The sequence below is a fragment of the Leptonychotes weddellii genome, chromosome 7 (assembly GCF_054177405.1).
Source record: "Leptonychotes weddellii isolate Sample4059 chromosome 7, ASM5417740v2, whole genome shotgun sequence".
Lineage (NCBI taxonomy): Eukaryota > Metazoa > Chordata > Mammalia > Carnivora > Phocidae > Leptonychotes > Leptonychotes weddellii.
This window is the reverse complement of record NC_138375.1, coordinates 90,104,091-90,124,146: the sequence shown is the minus strand read 5'-3', so window position 1 is coordinate 90,124,146 and position 20,056 is coordinate 90,104,091. Positions and strand designations below refer to the sequence as shown.

General features: G+C 35.9%; 1 protein-coding gene across 1 annotated transcript in view; it reads right to left on the bottom strand.

The window, feature by feature from the left end:
• The window catches only part of CERT1 (ceramide transporter 1), a 103,848-nt gene that overhangs the window by 82,883 nt on the left and 909 nt on the right, over window positions 1–20,056 (bottom strand). Inside the window, exons 2-3 of the mRNA XM_081825592.1 lie at window positions 14,165–14,382; window positions 13,984–14,068 (exon numbers count right to left, since the gene is read on the bottom strand). Coding sequence (XP_081681718.1) covers window positions 13,984–14,068; window positions 14,165–14,382 — 303 coding nt within the window. The remainder of the gene's footprint in view (window positions 1–13,983; window positions 14,069–14,164; window positions 14,383–20,056) is intronic.

The following is a 20,056-nucleotide window of genomic DNA, read 5'->3' as shown; positions in this document are numbered from 1 at the left end:
GTGGGACTCGATCCCAGGACCCTGGGATTATGACCTGAGCCGAAGGCAGACGCTTAACGACTGAGCCACCCAGGCGCCCTACAATCTATTCTTAACAAAGTAGCCAAAAGTGATCCTGTTACTAGGATTAAATCACTCTACTGTTCAGGCTTCCAATAATTTCCCTTCTCACTCAGCATAAAAAGTCAAAGTCCTTACAATGATCCACAAGGCTCTAGACAACTAGGAGCACCACCTCTGTGCCTACTTTTCCTACTACTTTCCCCTTGCCTATAAACCATACAGGCCTCGAGCCAGACAGACCTCCTTATAGTTCCTTCAACTAGCCCTGGAGAAACTTGACAACTGCTGCTCCTTACCAGGGCTCCATTCACCACATTAATTTTCCTCTTTGAGATTTCTACTCAGATACCTCATTTTGCCCATTATAGAACTCCCCGCCATACACACAAATTTTAGGATGTTGTCTTACAAATGGTATCAACTAGAATTGGCAATGTGACATATAAAATAACAGTGCATCTTAAAGTTGATGGTCAGACTCATTAAAATACAGTAATACTTTGCCAGAGAAACCTTCCAAGACTCACCCTACAATAAAAGATGCTAAAATAACAAGAGCCACTTAATAAAAATGTTACCTACTTTAAGAGAGCAGAACCTAAGATTCCCAGACAAGGTTAGTTTGCATAATCTCACTGTCCCCAGTTGCATAACATCTTTCCTAAGACTTTTTTTTTCTTTTCTGTTTGTAAACCTAACACGCAAATATTGAGGGAAATATTCAGTATTCATTTCAATGTTTTTCATTTAACATATTGACTTGATGTACCCTCTGGGTATTTTGTCTCTTATTTTTACCTCAATTTTGGGAATTTCTAAATAAACAAAACCCTGCTTTTAATATTTACCCTGAGGTAAAGGCTGGACCATGATGCAGGCAGCCCTGAATTTATTTTCAATATGCTCTGACATCTAAACCTGTGCTGTCCAATATAGTAGTCATTAGCCATGTGTGGCTAGTTTGAACTAAGATGAGCTGTAAGTGTAGAATACACACTGGATTTTGAAGACTTGGCAGAAAACAAAGAATGTAAAATATCTTAGTAATTTTTTTTTTTTTTTTAAAGTAGGCTCCATGCCCAGCATGGAGCACAACATGAGGCTTGAACTCACAACCCTGAAATCAAAACCTGAGCTGAGATCCAGTCAGACGCTTGGGGCACCTGGGTGGCTCAGTCGTTAAGCATCTGCTTTTGGCTCAGGTCATGATCCAGGGTCCTGGGATCGAGCCCAACATTGGGCTCCCTGTTCTGCAGGAAGCCTGCTTCTCCCTCTCCCACTCCCCCGCTTGTGTTCCCTCTCTTGCTGTGTATCTCTCTGTCAAATAAATAAATAAAATCTTAAAAAAAAAAGTCAGATGCTTAACTGACTGAGCCACCCAGGCGCCCCAGTAATAATTTCTTATGACTGTATATTAGGATGACAATATTTTGGATATATTAAGTTAAATAAAATATAATAAATCAATCTCATTTATTTCTCCTTTTTTGATGTGGCTACTAGAAAATTTTCAATTACATATGTGACTTGTATTTGTGACTCACATATTTCTATTGGACAACCATGATTTAAAACTTTCATTCATTTATTTATCTATGTAACCAGCCAATCAATGAAATATTTATGAACACCTATGATTTACCAAGTACCATTTGAGGCACTGAGGATACAGTGGTAAGAATGAACAGGTCCTTAACTTTGTGGAGCTCACATTAACCACATCATCACACAAGAAATGTAAAACTTCAACTGTTAACAAGCCATAAACAAGAAAGGTGCATCATGTTAAGAAAGCCTATAATAAAGGAAGTAATCTAGTCAGGCAGGCCAGGGAAGGTTTCCAAGGAAGTAATACCTGAGCCAAGAGAAGGATGAAATGGAATGAACAGAGGAAGAAAGAAAGAACATTCCAAACAGCAAGAAAAGCACATATAAAGATCTGTGGCAGGAAAGAGCAAGCCTAGATAAAACCCTGAAAGTACAGCATGACTGGAAATGACACTAGGAGAGGAGGAAGTCTGGCAAGAAATGAAGTTTAAGAAGACGGCAGATCATGCAAAACCTTATAACCCAAGAGAGCCTGAAGCCCAGCAGAGAAAGGATAGTATAATGCATTTTCTTTTTTTCACTGAGCCCGAAATACTTCATTTCACTTGAGAAATTCAGATATTAATTCTTCCATCTTAAATTACTTGAAGACATCAATTGACTCAAGGAGATTATTAGGATGACTAAAGGAGGTAACATAAAATACCTAACAATGCTTAGCACATAACAGTTGCTTAGTCCATGTTTCTTTTTTAAGAATCTTATAGTTAAGACAAGATGAGGACTGGTTTGTTGAAAAGTTGTGGCTTGGTTTGGACCCAGAGAAAAGACAGGGTTTTGATAGTGGAGGAGGGAAAAGACATTCTAGATAATGAAAAATTCAATGAACATCGTTAGCAGAGAATGTCAAGGTGCCAGTTAGACCAGCAGTAAGGTTGATTTGGCGGATGTTCATCTGTTCGACTCATAACTACTCCGTTTCTGAGACAATCACTTAACAATTTACCAAAGTCTGAACCTTTTATATCCATTGTCCATTCAGACTGCTAGCACCAATAACACAACTAATAGCAATTCCTCTGCCTTTATGTATAATGACTCCATTCATTTAAATGTCAGATCAAATATCAAAGCCCAGAGAATAAGCGCAGTTAAGATAATGAGATATCCATTCTTTACTTGAGCATAGCTATTTTTCTTGTTTTAGGAGAGCAAGAAACTTCAGCATGTATCAGAATCACTAGAAGACAGAATGCTGAATCTCATAGCTGAGTTTCTGATTCATTAGGTCTGAGATTGGGCCCGAGAATTTGCATTTCTGTCAAGTTCACAGTTGATTTTAATGCTAATAGCCTGGAGATCACACTTTGAGAACAATGTTCTCTGCCATATCTCCCTCTTTGTTATTTAATACTTCCTTGTTTTGATAGGGCACATTTTCTAAAAGAAAGCTTTGTAGAATGTGTATTTGCGTGTTTTTTACTTTTTATTACGGGAATTTTCAAACATATGCAAAATAAAGAACAGGGTAATAAACCCCCTTTTTACTCCCACCAATTCAAGCCCTTCCAGATGGATTATTTTGAAGCAACTTCTAAACATATCATTTCATCTGTAGATACATGATATATCTAAAATAAGACATTTTAAAATGAACGAAGATAAATAAGACATTTTAAAAGCCACAAGAAGTAAATTTTTTGAGACATTTTAAAATGCTTTTATCTACCCTTATAGTGCCTTAATGGTTTGGCTGGATATAGAATTTAGTGTCGAAAATAATTCTTCAGAAGCATGAATGCATGGCCCACTGCATTTTAGCTTCTAGTGTTTTGAGAAGTCCATAGTCATTTTGAAACCTCATCCTTTGTTGTGATTTGTTTTCCCTCTCTGGAAGCATGCAGGATCTTCGTTCTTCCCAGTGGTCTGACTCAGTACAAGGACGTGTCTTTAATAATGGGTCTTTTTTCATCTAATATGCCGGGCCTTCCTTGACCCTTTCAAAGTGAAAACTCATATCCTTTCTTTTTTTTTTTTTAAGATTTATTTATTTTAGAAAAAGAGAGGGGAGGGGCAGAGGGAGAGAGCAACCCAAGCAGACACTGTCCTGAGCGCAGAGCCCCACCAGGCTTGATCCCAGGACCCTGAGATTACGACCCTAGCGCAAACCAAGAGTTGGATGCTCAACCGACTGCACCACCCAGGCACCCCAAAACTCATGTCCTTTATTTCTATGAATTTTTCTTGTATTCTTTTATTTTTTATGTTTTCTTTTTTTTTTTTTAAAGATTTTATTTATTTATTTGAGAGAGAGAATGAGAGAGAGCACATGAGAGGGGGGAGGGGCAGAGGGAGAAGCAGACTCCCTGCCGAACAGGGAGCCAGATGCGGGACTCGATCCCGGGACTCCAGGATCATGACCTGAGCCAAAGGCAGTCGCTTAACCAACTGAGCCACCCAGGCGCCCTATAAAATGTTTTCTTACATTCATCTCAGTAAACTCATTATGTTTTTGAAATCAAGATTTTTATACTCTTGTATTCTTTTATTGACGCTACCTTTCTTCTCTCTTCCTCAAGTTTCTACCACTCAAATATTAAAATTCTTGGATCATTCCTTAATTTTATCTTTTCTCTCACTCACTATCTTTTTTATCTTCTTGATTTTCTGGGAAATGGTTAGAATTCTATCTTCTAACCTTCTGATTTTTTTCATCATCGCTACCGTATTTATATTTTCCGACAGCTCTTTTTAATCCTTTCTTTTTTATAGTATACATTTTTGTTTCATGATTCCAAATTCTCTGAGAATACAGAGAAACCAAATTTTCTTTATTTTTGTGGGATATTTGAAAATTTGTTGCCTCATCTTGTATTTATTCTCTTGATCTTTTTCATACTGGAAACCTCATATGCCTGGTGGTCCTTGACTGTCTGTTCATTTCTAAAAGTTGGGGATCCACAAAGCTGACTGGAACCTGAAAAGTTATGTATGGGCAGTTTATCAAAGATGAGCTTCACTGCTGGCTAATCCAGTTGGGCTACTTTGTTGAAGAAGCTCTGATGTTATCTTTAGGTCTTTCCTGTTGGGCTGGCTCACCCTTGATCTAGACAAGTCTCCAGCAATCTCCTGCCCTCAGTATGAAAGTTTGTCACTTAGAGCTTGCTGAACCACGTAAGTGAATAGGGTAAAGTTAAGGTCTCTGTATTCAGTGCACACTTCCCCTAACCACCTCTATTTTAGTATCAGTCCTTGTTTTCAATTGCTTCTAATTGCATTTCCGCACTCTCCAGCCCAGAGACCACTATTTTATTATCCCTATAGAATAAACCTCCTAGGGCACCTGGGTGGCTCAGTCGTTAAGCGTCTGCCTTCAGCTCAGGTCATGATCCCAGGATCCCGGGATCGAGTTCCACATCAGGCTCCCTGCTCGGCAGGAAGCCTGCTTCTCCCTCTCCCACTCCCCCTGCTTGTGTTCCTGCTCTTGCTATCTCTCTGTCAAATAAATAAAATCTTAAAAAAAAAAAAAGAATAAACCTCCTCCTATCTTTACCAGGTTAGTGCAGGGGTAGGTCAACCACCCAACCACACAGAGTTGGGAGAGAAAAATCTGGGGATCTGACTGCTTCTTAAACTGATACTCTGTATCCTTATTTTTTACAACTTTCATATCCAAATTCTTATTAAAGTGTTATATTATTGCAATGTAAATCTAGTTCTCAGATTTCCCAACTGATAACTTAGGATTTGGGTTTCCAGGACCTATTAACTCACTTTGCACTTGTCCATCTGTTTTCCAGCTTCTAAAATGCTCTCTTCTATTGTCTTATCTCTGGTTCTCCCTTTTCGGTTTAACCTACTGACTTTGGGCAATGAGATAAAGTATATGCATCCTTACTGAGATGAATTTCCTAATTTTTTAAAAGTTAAATGAAACCACTTAACAACTTTAACAACAGGAGAAAACTTCACTGCGTGAAACTGGGTTTATATTTAAGTTTCAAGAATCATTACCCAACCCTGTCTCCTGCCCTTGATACATTATTTTAGAGACCACCTTCATTTCTGGATGAGCCTGAACTAATCACGGCTTTTTGGTCGTTTAGTACCTTATGATCACTTTATAAGTGATCTTTTTCCTTTTTAAGTTATAAATCCTCACTAGTGGGTACATATACTTTTAAAACAAATAATTGCTGGATAATATATATTCTCTAACTTGGGGACCAAGAGAATATATCATTCTTTATCAGCCATGGTTTTCTTGTTTCAGTGAAGAAACAACTAAGGTCAAGCACACACAGCACTTACTCCAAAGAAGCTCAACAGCAATACCAGTGAATTGACTACATGATGAATTGTAAGCAGGTAATTTTAAATCTAAAGCTCTGTCACTTAGCGTCACTGTGTGCCCAAATTAAAAAATAAAAATTTAAAGAATGTGAGAAATGCTACCTCTCTATAAATAACCTATTTAAAAACCTAATAATACTGCTGGTATCTTTGTACACTATACTGGGAAATAAATAGCCTTCAAGGGCTCCTAAGAATTCAGAGCAAAAAGTCTGCAAAATATACATTTAAATATGTTTTAAATGTAACTGATTTTCTGATGATAGTGACAAAAATCAGCCTTTTAGGTTAGGAGAAAATATTTGCCAAATATGTGTCTGATTAAAAAAAAACAACCACCCATGTCTGATAAAAGTTACAGTATCCAGAATATCCAAAGAACTTTCATAACTCAATATTAAGAAGACAAACAGAAACAAAAGATTTGAACTGACATATCACCAAAGAGATACAAATAACAAGCAGATGAAAAGATATAAAACATTATTAGTCATTATGAAAATGTGAGTTGAAACGAGATATTACTACACAGCTACTAGACTAGTTAAAATAAAAACAAAAAACAAAAAACAAGCAATGACAAAATGTTGAGCAACTGGAATTCTCATGCATTGTTGGTAGGAAAATAAAATGGTACTGCCACTCTGGGAAACAGTTTGGCAGTTTCTTATAAAGTTAAACATACATTTACTGTATGACCCAGCAATCCCATTCCTAGTTATCTACCCAAGAGAAATAAAAGTGAAAGTTTACACAAACAGCTGCACATGAATATTTACAGCAGCCTTACTTATGGTAGCCTAAATCTGGATACAAACACACATCCCTCAATGGTGAAGGATAAACAACTGTGTATGTCTATACAGTGGAATGGTACTCTAACAAAAAGGAACAAGTTAGGGATAAATGCAACAACATGGATGACTCTCAATAGCATTATGCTAAATGAAAAGCCAAACAAAAAAAGCTTCATTACTGTATGATTCCATTTATATAACATTTTGGGAAAGGCAAAACTACAAGAACAGTGGTTTCCAGAGGTTGGGGATAAGGAGGTAACTGACTACAAAGAGGCAGGCGAGAACCTTCTGGGGTGATGGAAATTGTCTGTATCTTTCTGAGGTGATGGAAATTGTGGTAGTGATTACATGATTGTATTCATTTATGAAACCTGTAACTCTACACTTAGAAGGGGTGAATTTTACTGGATGTAAATTATACTTCAATAAATCTGAGTTTTAAGAAGGCATGACATGACTTAAAACAATAAATAGAACAAGGAAAAAAGTTTGTCAGGAACATGCAGAAAGCATATAAAAACTGAACTGTTTATATACATATATATATACACACACACATATATATGTAAAGAGAGAATAAGAGAAACAGAACAACTTGGTGGAAGAAAAGTGGTCAAAGGAAATGAATGAGAATCTGTTCAAATAGGAAATGGAACATATCCTGGCTCTAATAAGTTATCTGCCATCTTTGTCACCCTTTAATAAAAGGCTTTGCCAGCTTCCCCTTTTCTTTATTTTTAAACTGTAGGCTTTATTTCTAATACAAACATTAAAATAAACTTAAAGAAATCTGAGTGCCTATTATATACTAAGAACTGTACAAGTGCTTCTATGTTATTCTGTTGAATACACATAAGCATCCCATACTTAGATCTTATATCCTCCCCATCTTTAACCAGTTAAGGAAGGTGGAACTCAGAGAAAGGTACCTTTGGCCATAAGAAGAGACAAGATGAAACCCACGTTTGACTTCAGAGCCCATGAATGAAATGTTAAGCACTTTGGAAATTAAAAGATACAATGCTGAATAAAAATACTAAACAAAAACTGGTATATGCGAAGCTTAAAAGACCTTCAAGAAAACTAAGAAAATAAGCCTCCTGCTAACTGTTTTAAGCAGGCAAATCTAGAAAATTATGTATATTCCTTGCTTTATGGAAACATCAATGCTAAAATGTAGACTATATTTATCATAGAGATTTAACAGAAGGCATTAATAGTAGATCACAAATTTTAAAGAGCTGCTTTATAAATATTTAACAGGCATGTTCTTGCAAATCTTACACAAAATAAAAAACATCATATATATACATTTTTTCCTATGTTCAGTGACATGTGATAAAATAACACCAGATGGAAATCAGGAGACTTGGGTTGCAGTCTTAACTCAAGTATTTAGTGTCATGGGTTGAATCGTGTGCTCAAAATGAATCTGTTGAAGCCCTAACCCTGCATAACTCAGAATGTGACTTTGTTTGGAAACAGGGTAACAGAGATCTAATTAGTCAGGATGAGGTCACACTGGAGTAGGCCCCTAATTCAATATGACTGGTGTCCTTACAAAAAGGGGAAATGTGGACATGAATATGTCCATAGAGAGAACACTATGTGAACATGAATGCAAACATGGGACTAATGCATCCATAAGCACCAGAATGCCAGATGGCCAGGAAACCACTAAAAGCAACAGAAGGAACCAACCCTGATTACACCTTGATCTGACTTCTAATCTCCAGATCTGGGAGACAATAAATTTGTTGTTTAAGCCACTCAGTTTGTGGTACTTTGTTAGGGCAAACCTAGCAAGCTAATTACATTCTGTAATTACATAATTTGGGGCAAATTATTTCAATATTCTGGGTCCTACATTTCAACAAGTATCCTTTTTTATATTTTTCCACTTACAAAACCTTTTACCAGGCGCCTGGGTGGCTCAGTTGGTTAAGCATTTGCCTTGGGTTCAGGTTATGATACCAGCGTCCTGGGATCAAGCCCCATGTCCAGCTCTCTGCTCAGCGGGGAATCTGCTTCTCCCTCTCCCTCTGCTGCTGCTCTGCCTACTTGTCTATCAAATAAATAAATAAAATCTTAAAAAACAAAACAAAACAAAAACCTTTTACCAAATATTTTAAATATTTGAATTATATGAATTACATTATTCGAGGCACATTCAAGTTACCTAAACACAGAAGATATTTCCAAATGAACTGAACAGATATTATTAGTTTTTCAAGGCATAAATCTTAGTAGTTTAAGATTCTAATTTCTTTAGAAATTCATAGGCGAATGCTCCTCAAATAAGAATTACCAACTAATATCTTATCTAGTACTTTTACTTGTTGTATATACCTTCCTCTTTCTACCAGTTCAATATAGCAAAACTGCATACTTCATAAAAGGCCAATTTCTTAAAATTTCTCACTAATCTAGCGTTCCTTGTATAACGATTATTTATGGCACACTACTCATCTTTGATGATATCCAGTTTGCTAAACATTATTCTGTATCATAATTTCTTACTTTATAATTCCACCTTCAAAAACTTTTTGGATCTGATTAGTCTTTATTTAGCACTTTAAAACTTTTTTGTTTAGTCTTATAGTTTTCTTCAATTTGAATACTTCCTTCCCTTGCTTTTACATCTCTATTAGCTTCTTTAATTTTGCCAAGATCTTTCAACTTCTCCTTCAACCCCTACTTACCAAAGAACTATTTGGCTTTAATTTTTTAAAATCCAGCAATGAACATTTTCACTACCTTGCAGTTTTTCCTCTGAAAATATTAAACCATGAAATTGTGGATATATTTCCCTATAGCCAACCTACAAGAGTAATAGGAATTCCATTCATTTCGTAATTAAGGAAGTTCTACAAAGTTTCAGGTATACAAAGTCAGATACCTAGGGTGAGTTGGGACTACAGACCCTAGGCAAACCAATTCTAAAGACATTACTATTTTCATTATACCAAATATCTCTACCTACCTAATTCCCAAAACATCTTATCTCAATAAATGCAAAGAAATCACTTCTTTTATCTTCATGAAAGAATCATGAAATGTTGGTTGATGAAATATTAGTAATTTTTTTTTTTTTAAGATTTTATTTATTTATTTGACAGAGAGAGAGATAGCGAGAGCAGGAACACAAGCAGGGGGAGTGGGAGAGGGAGAAGCAGGCTTCCTGCCGAGCAGAGAGCCCGATGTGGGACTCGATCCCAGGACCCTGGGATCATGACCTGAGCCGAAGGCAGACGCTTAACGACTGAGCCACCCAGGCACCCAGTAATATAATTTTAAACATGCTACAAAGAGGAGGAATACACAAACCAAGTGAACAGATGAGAGAGCAGAAACAATCCCAAGTACACACACAGGAATGTAATATATAATGAAGGTGACATTTCAAGCCAGTAGAGAAAAGCTGAATTATTCAACTAATGGCATTAGAATATACAGTCATTTGGAAAACAATAAAAAGCTAAATTCCCACATCACTCCTTAGACTAAAATAACTCTCATAGGAATAAAATTCAAATGTAAATTTCAGATGAAAATATAGCTATGTATTATATTATAGTCTTTTAAGTGGTAAATACTATCTAAACATAACTAAATGCAGAAGCCATAAAGGAAAAGGTCAATAAGAGTAAGTAAAAAATTTTAATTTCTGTAAGGCTACAAAAGACTATAAAACAAGGAAAGAATACACAAATGACAAATTGTGGAAAGTATTTGCAACAAATATGACAAATGGCCAATTACCATGTTATCAGGAGCTTCTATAAATCAATAAGGAAAGAAAAGAAAGAACAAGAAATGAATAAATGACTGGAAGAGGAAAAAGAAATATAAACGGCCTATAAACATATGAAGTTACTCTCATAAATAGAAAATGCAATTTAAAATATTAAGATATTATTTTTATCTAGCAGTTTGACAAATATTTTAACATCTGCCAAAATCCAACTTCCTCAATACTTGAGGGTATGGGAAAATAGGCACTCATACATTACTGGTAAGAGTGAAAAGTGGTACTCTTTTGAATAAGTCATTTGACAGTAACTATTAACAAATTTTAAAATAAATGTTTGTTCCCACAACATTTGCAATAAAAAAAATAGATATAATCTAAATGTCCAAAAAGAGGAAGGGAGCAAATAAACAAGATATGGTACATCCATACAATTCAACAGAATATAGTAGTTAACACCCAAGTCATGCTAAAAGAAAACAAGGTAGAGATTTAATATGATGCTATTTGTGTAAATAAAAATGAAGGATATAAACAAGTAAATGCTTCTAAAGGCATTCAAATTATTTGGAAGAACAAAACAGAAATTTAACTTTTTATTTCTTGAATGCAGGACTAAGAGCAAAGAGAAGCATTTACTTTTTAAACCTTTTCATGCCATGGATCACATTTTTTTACCATGAGTATTTTATTTAAAAACAGATTTTTAAAAAATAAAAAAGTTTAAATACTCCAAAAACACTGCTTTTGATTGAAAAAATACAACTCACATATATTGAACATCTACTATTTGGCAAGTTTTGTAGCATGGACTAGGTCTTAAGCAAATAACAAACTATAGTAATTCAGAAATTCAACATTCTTTATACATTTACTCTACATACAGATAGCTTATTTTTCATAAAATGAAGAAGTACTGTTTTTTTCCTCACTCACTCACTCACTTACAATCCCTTTACATTAAGAATTATTTCCAAATAATAAATTCTCCCAGGAAATACTTTATTCTTTGAAAATATTTCACCCAATTTATCATCACATAGCCAAAGAACATGATTAAAATAAATTAAGAATGACTTAATTGTTAAAGTTAAAAGTGAATTTAACAATGAATTAGGTTCTATCAGAAAAGGTGGGCTCAGACACCAGGTTCACCAACAAGTAATATGTTAATGGTTACAATTCTTCAAGTCCAGATTTCTTCACATATGAATACTGTCAATTTTATAAGGGTGCCATGTGAGCAAATTCAACATTGACATTTACTTTTTGTCTTCCGAGATGAAGTGATACATATAATAGCCCATACTTAAGAAAAGCGAAAGATACCTATTTAACAGAGAAGATTAGCATTACATTTCTGTAATTTAACTCAAGTGCATGTTCTATTTGTAAACTTCACTGTGAAAAGTTCACTGAATTCAGTTATATTTTGTAATTTCCTTGATATATGTAACAGTGAACCTTTGAACCCACAGAGCAAGGAAGAGACTGAAAGTTGAAGGGTTTCAGGAATATAAATGTTTGTGTTTCTCCCTACAACCTGTTTCACTTTATCGAGGGCTATCAATCAGAATCTGCTGCCTCATTTATATTGTTACCTTCTCTATCACTGCTTAGCTTACTGAATACCACTAGGTCCCTTCCTCATCTCCTTTCAAATTGTATCACTTTCCTACCCATTTCTTTGACCATGTACCACAATGAAAGTTCTGCATGCAAATATAGGTATAACAACAACAACAAAAAAAACTACAAAGAAATAAGTTGTTTTTGTCTGAGCAGATGCAATATAATTGTTTGTTTGGTTTTTTTTAAGATTTTATTTATTTATTTGACAGAGAGAGGCACAGCGAGAGAGGGAACACAAGGCAGGGGGAGTGGGAGAGGGAGAAGCAGGCTTCCCGCGGAGCAGGGAGCCCGATGCGGGACTCGATCCCAGGACCCTGGGATCATGACCTGAGCCAAAGGCAGACGCTTAACAACTGAGCCACCCAGGCACCCCAATATAATTGTTTATTAAAATTTTTTCTTTTCCTTAAATAAGCCATGCACTATCACCTCAGTTCATAACTCAAAACAGGGTAACTATATTTAACTCTATAGAAACTAACATAGTACTCTAGGAATACTAATATTTAGTAAACAATAAAGATAAAATTTCATTCCTCCCATTTTCACATCAACCAACAATGTATTTTCAAAGAATCAAGTGTAACAACTAACAAGCATTTGACAATATGCAAAAGGAAGGAGAGAAAGAATCAAGGAAAGACACTTCAAGATTAAAAACATGTTTGCATCCATTATTCTGTCCTCTAGCATAATAATCTATCTCAAGGGAAATAAAACCCCAAAATACAAAACTATACACAACTTCAAAATACACCATATAATGTACAACATACAAGTCAATACTGAGCTTTTTATGTTCAAAGTTTCTTTAAAATTTCTTTCAATTTAAATTTCTTTAAAATTGTTCCCAAGAATGGAGAGTAGTAGTTTCATTCTTAACACTTACAAACAACTCCTCTGCAAGTTTTTCCAACTCAATATCCAACTAAGTTTGTTTTCAAACTCTGAATATACATGAGGGGTAGAATGTATGAAAAATAAGAGCAAAATACTGTAAGATTTTCCTCAAATGTGTAACATAAACATATGTAAGTCAGATTTAGAAATCAACACAGACTCAAAGTATACTTTTCACTTTTATAAGCAATATAATTTCTATCCTGTGAATTCTCTTTGAATGTATCAGTAAAATCTATGATTAGGTTTTAACATACCCATTTCTAGATTTTCAGTACAATACCACCCTTAACTGACCTCCACTTAACTGACCTGCTTTACCCAACATCTTTTTTTGCTCTTTTATTAAATATGCCATGGCACACTGACTATTCTCAACTTATATGCTATTTTTAGCATATTTAACCACTTCTGATCCCACAGGTTGAGTTATGTTTCACAAATCAGTTGGTTGTTCCCAAACCTGTTTATGCCAGTTTACCTGATGTGGTCCTTACATAATTAATATTACATAAGTCTATGGAATACGGATGCAAAAAGAGAGTTGTTTCTATGTAAACTAAGTTGAATACAGACTAAGTAGAACGACTCAATAAAGGTGAGTCATTCTTTAAAAAGGTACTGAATTAGACAAAGATGAGACATCTGTAAAATATTAAGGAAACCATAAAAAATCAGAAGAACCTATACTTTGGGTTTTTCAAAACTATCTTTAAGTTTTTATTCCACTTTAGAGAAATCAAAACTGGAAATTGCAAATCATGCATTATGGATATAGTTTACAAGAACAACTCTCAATTCCACATTCAAAGAGATGGTGTTAACATTACATCAAAAAGCTGGCAAATGAATATAGATTTAAGTATTTTAAGTTAAAATTTTTAAATGTTAAGATACATTTTTTTTTTTGTTTTCTGCTTTAACTTCTTCAATAACCTGCCACGTAACTGTCCTAATCTCATCAGATATGAAGTCTTCAAATAAATTTTTTTCTGAATCTCTTAAGGGCTTGCTATAACAACTAGAAAAATAGTATCTGTCTTTATAAAATAACTTTATGGAAAGAAGTATTAGACTCTATGCTCCACAAAGGCAAAGATCTTTCTCTCTTATTCACAGATATATCCAAGCCGCTAGAACAATTCCTAGGGTACAGCTGATGCTCAATAAATACTTGTTGAATGAAGAAGAGGAACTTACTGTGATGACAGCCTTGCTAAGACAGATGGATCCTCTGCAGCCATACTCTGTCTCGTCTTCAGATTTGTAGTAACTCAGAGTATTATTTTTTAAAACTACCCAACGATCCTGCCACCCATGAATGTAGTTTGTCCACTGGAGGTAAGGGGGTGGGGGGGCGGGAGGGAAAAGGAAAACAAAATATAAAAGTCAGTATTTTAGAAATCCAAACTTTCTGAAACAGCTATCAATCTAATTTTAAAACCAAAATGTGAAAAGTTCTAGCTTAATTGTAAACAGTATAAATGATTATAAAAAGTGAGAAGCTGAGATTTTCTAGATTGTATGATTTTCAGTAATTTTTACAAAATTATAAATACTATATTTTCTTCTTTTTAACATTTGAGGAATAAAACTGATGCAGAGTTCAGTTAAAAATTCTACTTTTGGGGCGCCTGGGTGGCGCAATTGTTAAGCGTCTGCCTTCGGCTCAGGTCGTGATCCCAGAGTGCTGGGATCGAGTCCCACATGGGGCTCCCTGCTCAGCAGGGAGCCTGCTTCTCTGTCTCCCACTCCCCCTACTTGTGTTCCCTCTCTCGCTGTGTCTCTCTCTGTCAAATAAATAAATAAAATCTTAAAAAAAAAAATCTGCTTTTTTTGTGTGTCTTCATCCTCCCCTCCTCACCAACTTCATGACACTTAAGATTGTTTTGGTCTCTACCATAATTAACATATTCAATAGAAAAGTAAGTTTGGTTTATAGCCTCTCATTCTCCTACGCCAAGTACTGCATGAAGCTTTCAAATCAACAGAAGTATGAAGCTAATCATGGCCTAATTCTACTTTTGTTTAAGTTGTTCTTATATGAACATGTATGATATTTATAACTCCATCCAAGCAAAAATACTAGATATTAATCTTTAAGTCTATATCAACTTTACTTTTTTGTCCATAGAACTCAATACTACATATTAAAAACAGTTAACTCATTTTCCAAGTTTCTCTGAAGATCTATTTTTTAAATCCAAGAATAATAATACAACTATTAAAAAAAAACTGGTTTTCAAAAACACTTGAATTATCAGTTTCTAGTGCCTATAAATGGTTTCTGTGTTGCTAAAGTCTTGCTGCACACTGCAGATCACAATCAATAAACTTGCAAAGCCAGAAATGCAACCTCTACGGGAATTCTTGATTTTGTATATTTTTATGCTTTGGGGGTTTTATGTATGTATAGATAATTCCAAAAACTAATTCCAACACTATCTGCCAAAAACTAATTAAAAATGGACTGTCAAAAATATACCGCATTGGCTCAGGCTCTATACCCATTGAGAAATCTTTACTTTTCTATTCCCTACTCAGCATGTTTGAGACAGTTCAGCTCTTAAATCTTCTAAGGTCCACCATTACAACCCTTCACTGAGAGCTCATCCATGCTGGCAATTTAACACATTCTTTCCCATGAGCTCCCTAATCACCATTTCCTTATTTCTAACTCCCTATGACTTACCACCACTTATACACTGACTCGAAACAACAATGGTTACATACAAAACCGCATTCATCTCCTCCAATAAGGTGCACTTTCTTCCCTATATTCCTATTTCCTTTGCTATACTGGTATTTCTGCAGTCAATTCAGATTCAAACCTAGCTGAGTGTTCCTGTATTGTATGGACAGAGCAGTGCATATAAAATCAGATAGACTCTATTAGTTACATAAGGAGTTTCGACAAGTTATTTAACTTTTCCGAGCTTTACTTTCTTTGCTTGTTATTTGATTCGCTGAAAAAAAATCATGAATACCCCTACTATATTCATAAGAGATAATGTTTCTTGTCAATCTTTACAGCCTGTCATCAACTCCTATTCATCTTTCCTTCATATTAAACCCTTAAATTTGGCTCTTCTCTATTTTCAATTAGTCCAATCAAATTGTCAGGTTACTAGACTCTTGAGAAGGCTTAACAACCTTACCTCTAGCATCTTTTGTATTTTCTTTCATAACTTGCACAATTTTATTTACTTATTAAGCACATTGGCTTACTTATCTTACATATTAATCTCACTGAACCACTAGCTCCAAAACTTACATGGACAACTCCCCATTGCCTATAATACAGATTGTTTAGAATGGTATACCTTAATCCTACCTCATTTCCAATTACTGCCCCTCAGAAGGCTGGTAACTGTGTGACTGTGGTCAAGTTACTTATCCTCTGTTTCCTTGTCAAACTCTACCTTTTAAAGTTGTCAAGATTAAACAAGAATAGACTTACAACACTGCCAGGGACACAGTATTTTCTCAGTTGGAGACAGAGTTATGCAGAACTAATGAAGCTTAACCTTCAGTGCAGTTCACTAGAACAGACCTCTTGCAAAGTGACAGAATGGGTTCCAGCAATTGTGTGTCCATTTTTTAAGTTTTTTTCTTATAGAGGACCCAATAAATTAGGTAAGCTTCAAGACCCTTTACTTATTAGTAAATGTTAGCTTCTCCTAGAAGGCAGATTTTTGCCTTTCTCATAACATTCCCTCACTCTCACCCATCTAACAGAGACAAGGCAATATGCTATACACAGAAGCAGAATCAAAGATTTATGGTCCCAATAGTCCAGCGAGCATAATTTCAAGAGGAAAACAATACATTTAGAGGAAGAGTCAGAACAAGTTACAAATAAAATACTATGGGAGCTCAAGAGAAGGAGATCTAAAATGGTTGGCAAAATATGAAAAGGCTTCATGCTAAGAATAGAGTTTGAGATAAACTCTAAAGATGGGGGCTCCTGGGTGGCTCAGTTGGTTAAGCAACTGACTATGGCTCAGATCATGACCCCAGGGTCCTGGGATAGAGCCCCCCGCATTGGGCTCCCTGCTTAGCAGGGAGTCTGCTTCTCCCTCTCCCTTTGCCCCTCCCCCTGCTCGTGCTCCCTCTCTCTCTCTCAAACAAATAAATAAAATCTTATAAAAAACCAAACTCTAAAGATGGACAGAATTTCACTCAACAGTTAGGTATGTGGAGAAACAGAAGATAAGGTAAACCTTGAAGGATGGAGAGAATTCACAAGAAGCTTGACGACATTTATTTTATCCAGGCTTAGTTTCTCTCAAGTCCCACTAAGGCATGAATCTTTTCCCGTCAATTTCCATCCCGATATTTGTTATAACCAACTAGAATTATTGTCTCTCCAGTATTCGTGGAACCTACGTGCTTAAGAAGTGATTCCATAGGGGCGCCTGGGTAGCTCAGTTGGTTAGGCATCTGCCTTCGGCTCAGGTCATGATCCCAGGGTCCTGGGATTGAGCCCCACATCAGGCTCCCTGCTCAAGGGGGAGTCTGCTTCTCCTTCTTCCTCTGCCCCTCCCCCATGCTCGTTCTCTCTCTCCTCAAATAAATAAAATCTTAAAAAAAAAAAAAAAAAGAAGTGGACGCCTGGGTGGCTCAGTTGGTTAAGCTACTGCCTTCAGCTCAGGTCATGATCCTGGAGTCCCAGGATCGAGTCCCGCATCGGGCTCCCTGCTCGGCAGGGAGTCTGCTTCTCCCTCTGACCCTCCCCCCTCTCATGCTCTCTCTCTCTCAAATAAATAAATAAAATCTTAAAAAAAAAAAAAGTCATTCCATAGAAAATATGCTTCATAGATATTTCCATGTATTTTAAATTACCATACAGAAAAAAAAACTCTGGACTGGTATATTTCTAATATAAGTTTATCCCCTCCCGCCATTCCAAATTCATTCCATTTGGGAGGGGAAGAAACAAAACACATTAGTATTGAGACTTATCTACATTACTCAATTGAAGGAAAAGAACAGTTGCTGAGTTCTAACTCTTGTATAAATTACCAGGTGAATACAAATGGATCAAAATATATACGTACTTTAAATTTTAAAACATGTTTTCAATATAAAATATTTTTTAAAAAAAATTTTTTTTTAATTCATTTGACAGAGAGAGAACACACACACGCACAAGCAAGGGGAGTGGCAGGTAGAGGGAGAGGGAGAAGCAGACTCCCCACTGAACAAGGAGCCCAACTCAGGGCTCGATCCCAGGACCTTGGGATCACGACCTGAACTGAATGCAGACACTTAAGCCACTGAGCCACCCAGACATCCTCAATATAAAATGTTCTTGATTAAAAAGCTTCCAGGGGCGCCTGGGTGGCTCAGTTGGTTAAGCGACTGCCTTCGGCTCAGGTCATGATCCTGGAGTCCCAGGATCGAGTCCTGCATCGGGCTCCCTGCTCAGCAGGGAGTCTGCTTCCCCCTCTGACCCTCCCCCGTCTCATGCTCTTTCTCTCTCTCTGTCTCATTCTCTCTCTCAAATAAATTAATAAAGAAAATCTGTAAAAAAAACCCAAAAAACAAACAAACAAAACAAAACAAAAACAACAAGGATGAACCTTGAAGACATAAAAAAAAAAAAAAGCTTCCAGAAATCATTATATATAACCATACATTGTTAAATTTCACAGAAATTGCCTTCATAGCTGTTAACAAAAATACCAAAAACTATATTCCTGTTGATTCTACATATGCAGCAACATCAAAGTTATTTACCTACCACAGAAGTGATCAGAAAGTACATTTCTCGACATTTAAATATCAAAGAGATAGTTTTCCATTTTTTGTCATATGGTATACCTACTATACTGCTCTGCAAACAGTGAATACTCAGAGAGCTTTGGAGACTCTTTCCACCCGTCACCCCTCAGCCCCCCCAAAATAGTAGTATCAAATAGGTCAAAAGTTCAGCCTGTTTTATAAAATACTTACCACCACCAGAGTACTAGTTTGGAAGTCAGCTTTCATTTAATGAGAAAAGTGAGGAATCTACCAGAATTGAGAAGCAAAGAACACACCTGAAATTCCACCTGAAAATGTATAGCTTCTACAGAATGTGTTCAATACAGATTCCTAAACTACAACCTACATTCAATCTAAAGAAACCCTAGGGAGCTTCACTTTACTGAAAGGCTTTCACTGCAATTCTAATGATCACAATATCAAGACACATCATGATTTTTCTGCTATGTAAATGAAAGTTAACACTTGCAAGTCTTAATTCTGACATTCATGTCTTACCTAACCCCCTTTTCACCACTTTCTAAAGATAACAGAAAAACCTAATAAGAAACAATTCCACAATAAATGTCCAAATGCTTAGCCAAAATATGTATACTGGAAGCAGGATGGTTTCTTAATAGTCAGTGGCTGCACATGATCTTGTATCTTATGACTAGCTTGCTGAGGGACTGGCCTTTTCTAAAACTTTAACAGGAAGAGAGAAGCAAGTAAAAAAAGGCAATGCGGATCTTCTCAGAGCAAAAACTTTAAACGAACAAACAAACAAGCCCCAAACCATGTACTATCAAAAGAAAAAAATCATCCATCTTCTCTCCTAAAAAGGGGCTCATCCACTTTAACTAATTAGCCTTACAGTCCTACTACTATTCTGCTTTGCTAAAATTTTGAAAGAGCGTTTTTTAAATTTTCAGGAAAATTAAGATGTGTTTTCCTTACTCTGGCCCTTTGCAAGAATATTTTATTATTAGTAGTTCTCTTCTTCCTGGACTAAAGGTCGGCCTCTATTCTGACATGTTCCAAGTTACTATGAATATTTCTTGTACCTATCACGTGTCGATTCACTAGCTCTTTTCTGAACTAGGGAAAAGGATGAGGGGAAAAAGTACAAAAGTCCTCCTCACTGAGACCTCTCACTGTATAAAACTTGGCATAGTTTACCACCTCAGATTTCCGCACCATGCCCAGTTGCTCCGGCTACTGTCTATACCGCCGCATCCATAGAATCTTACAAACCTGCTCT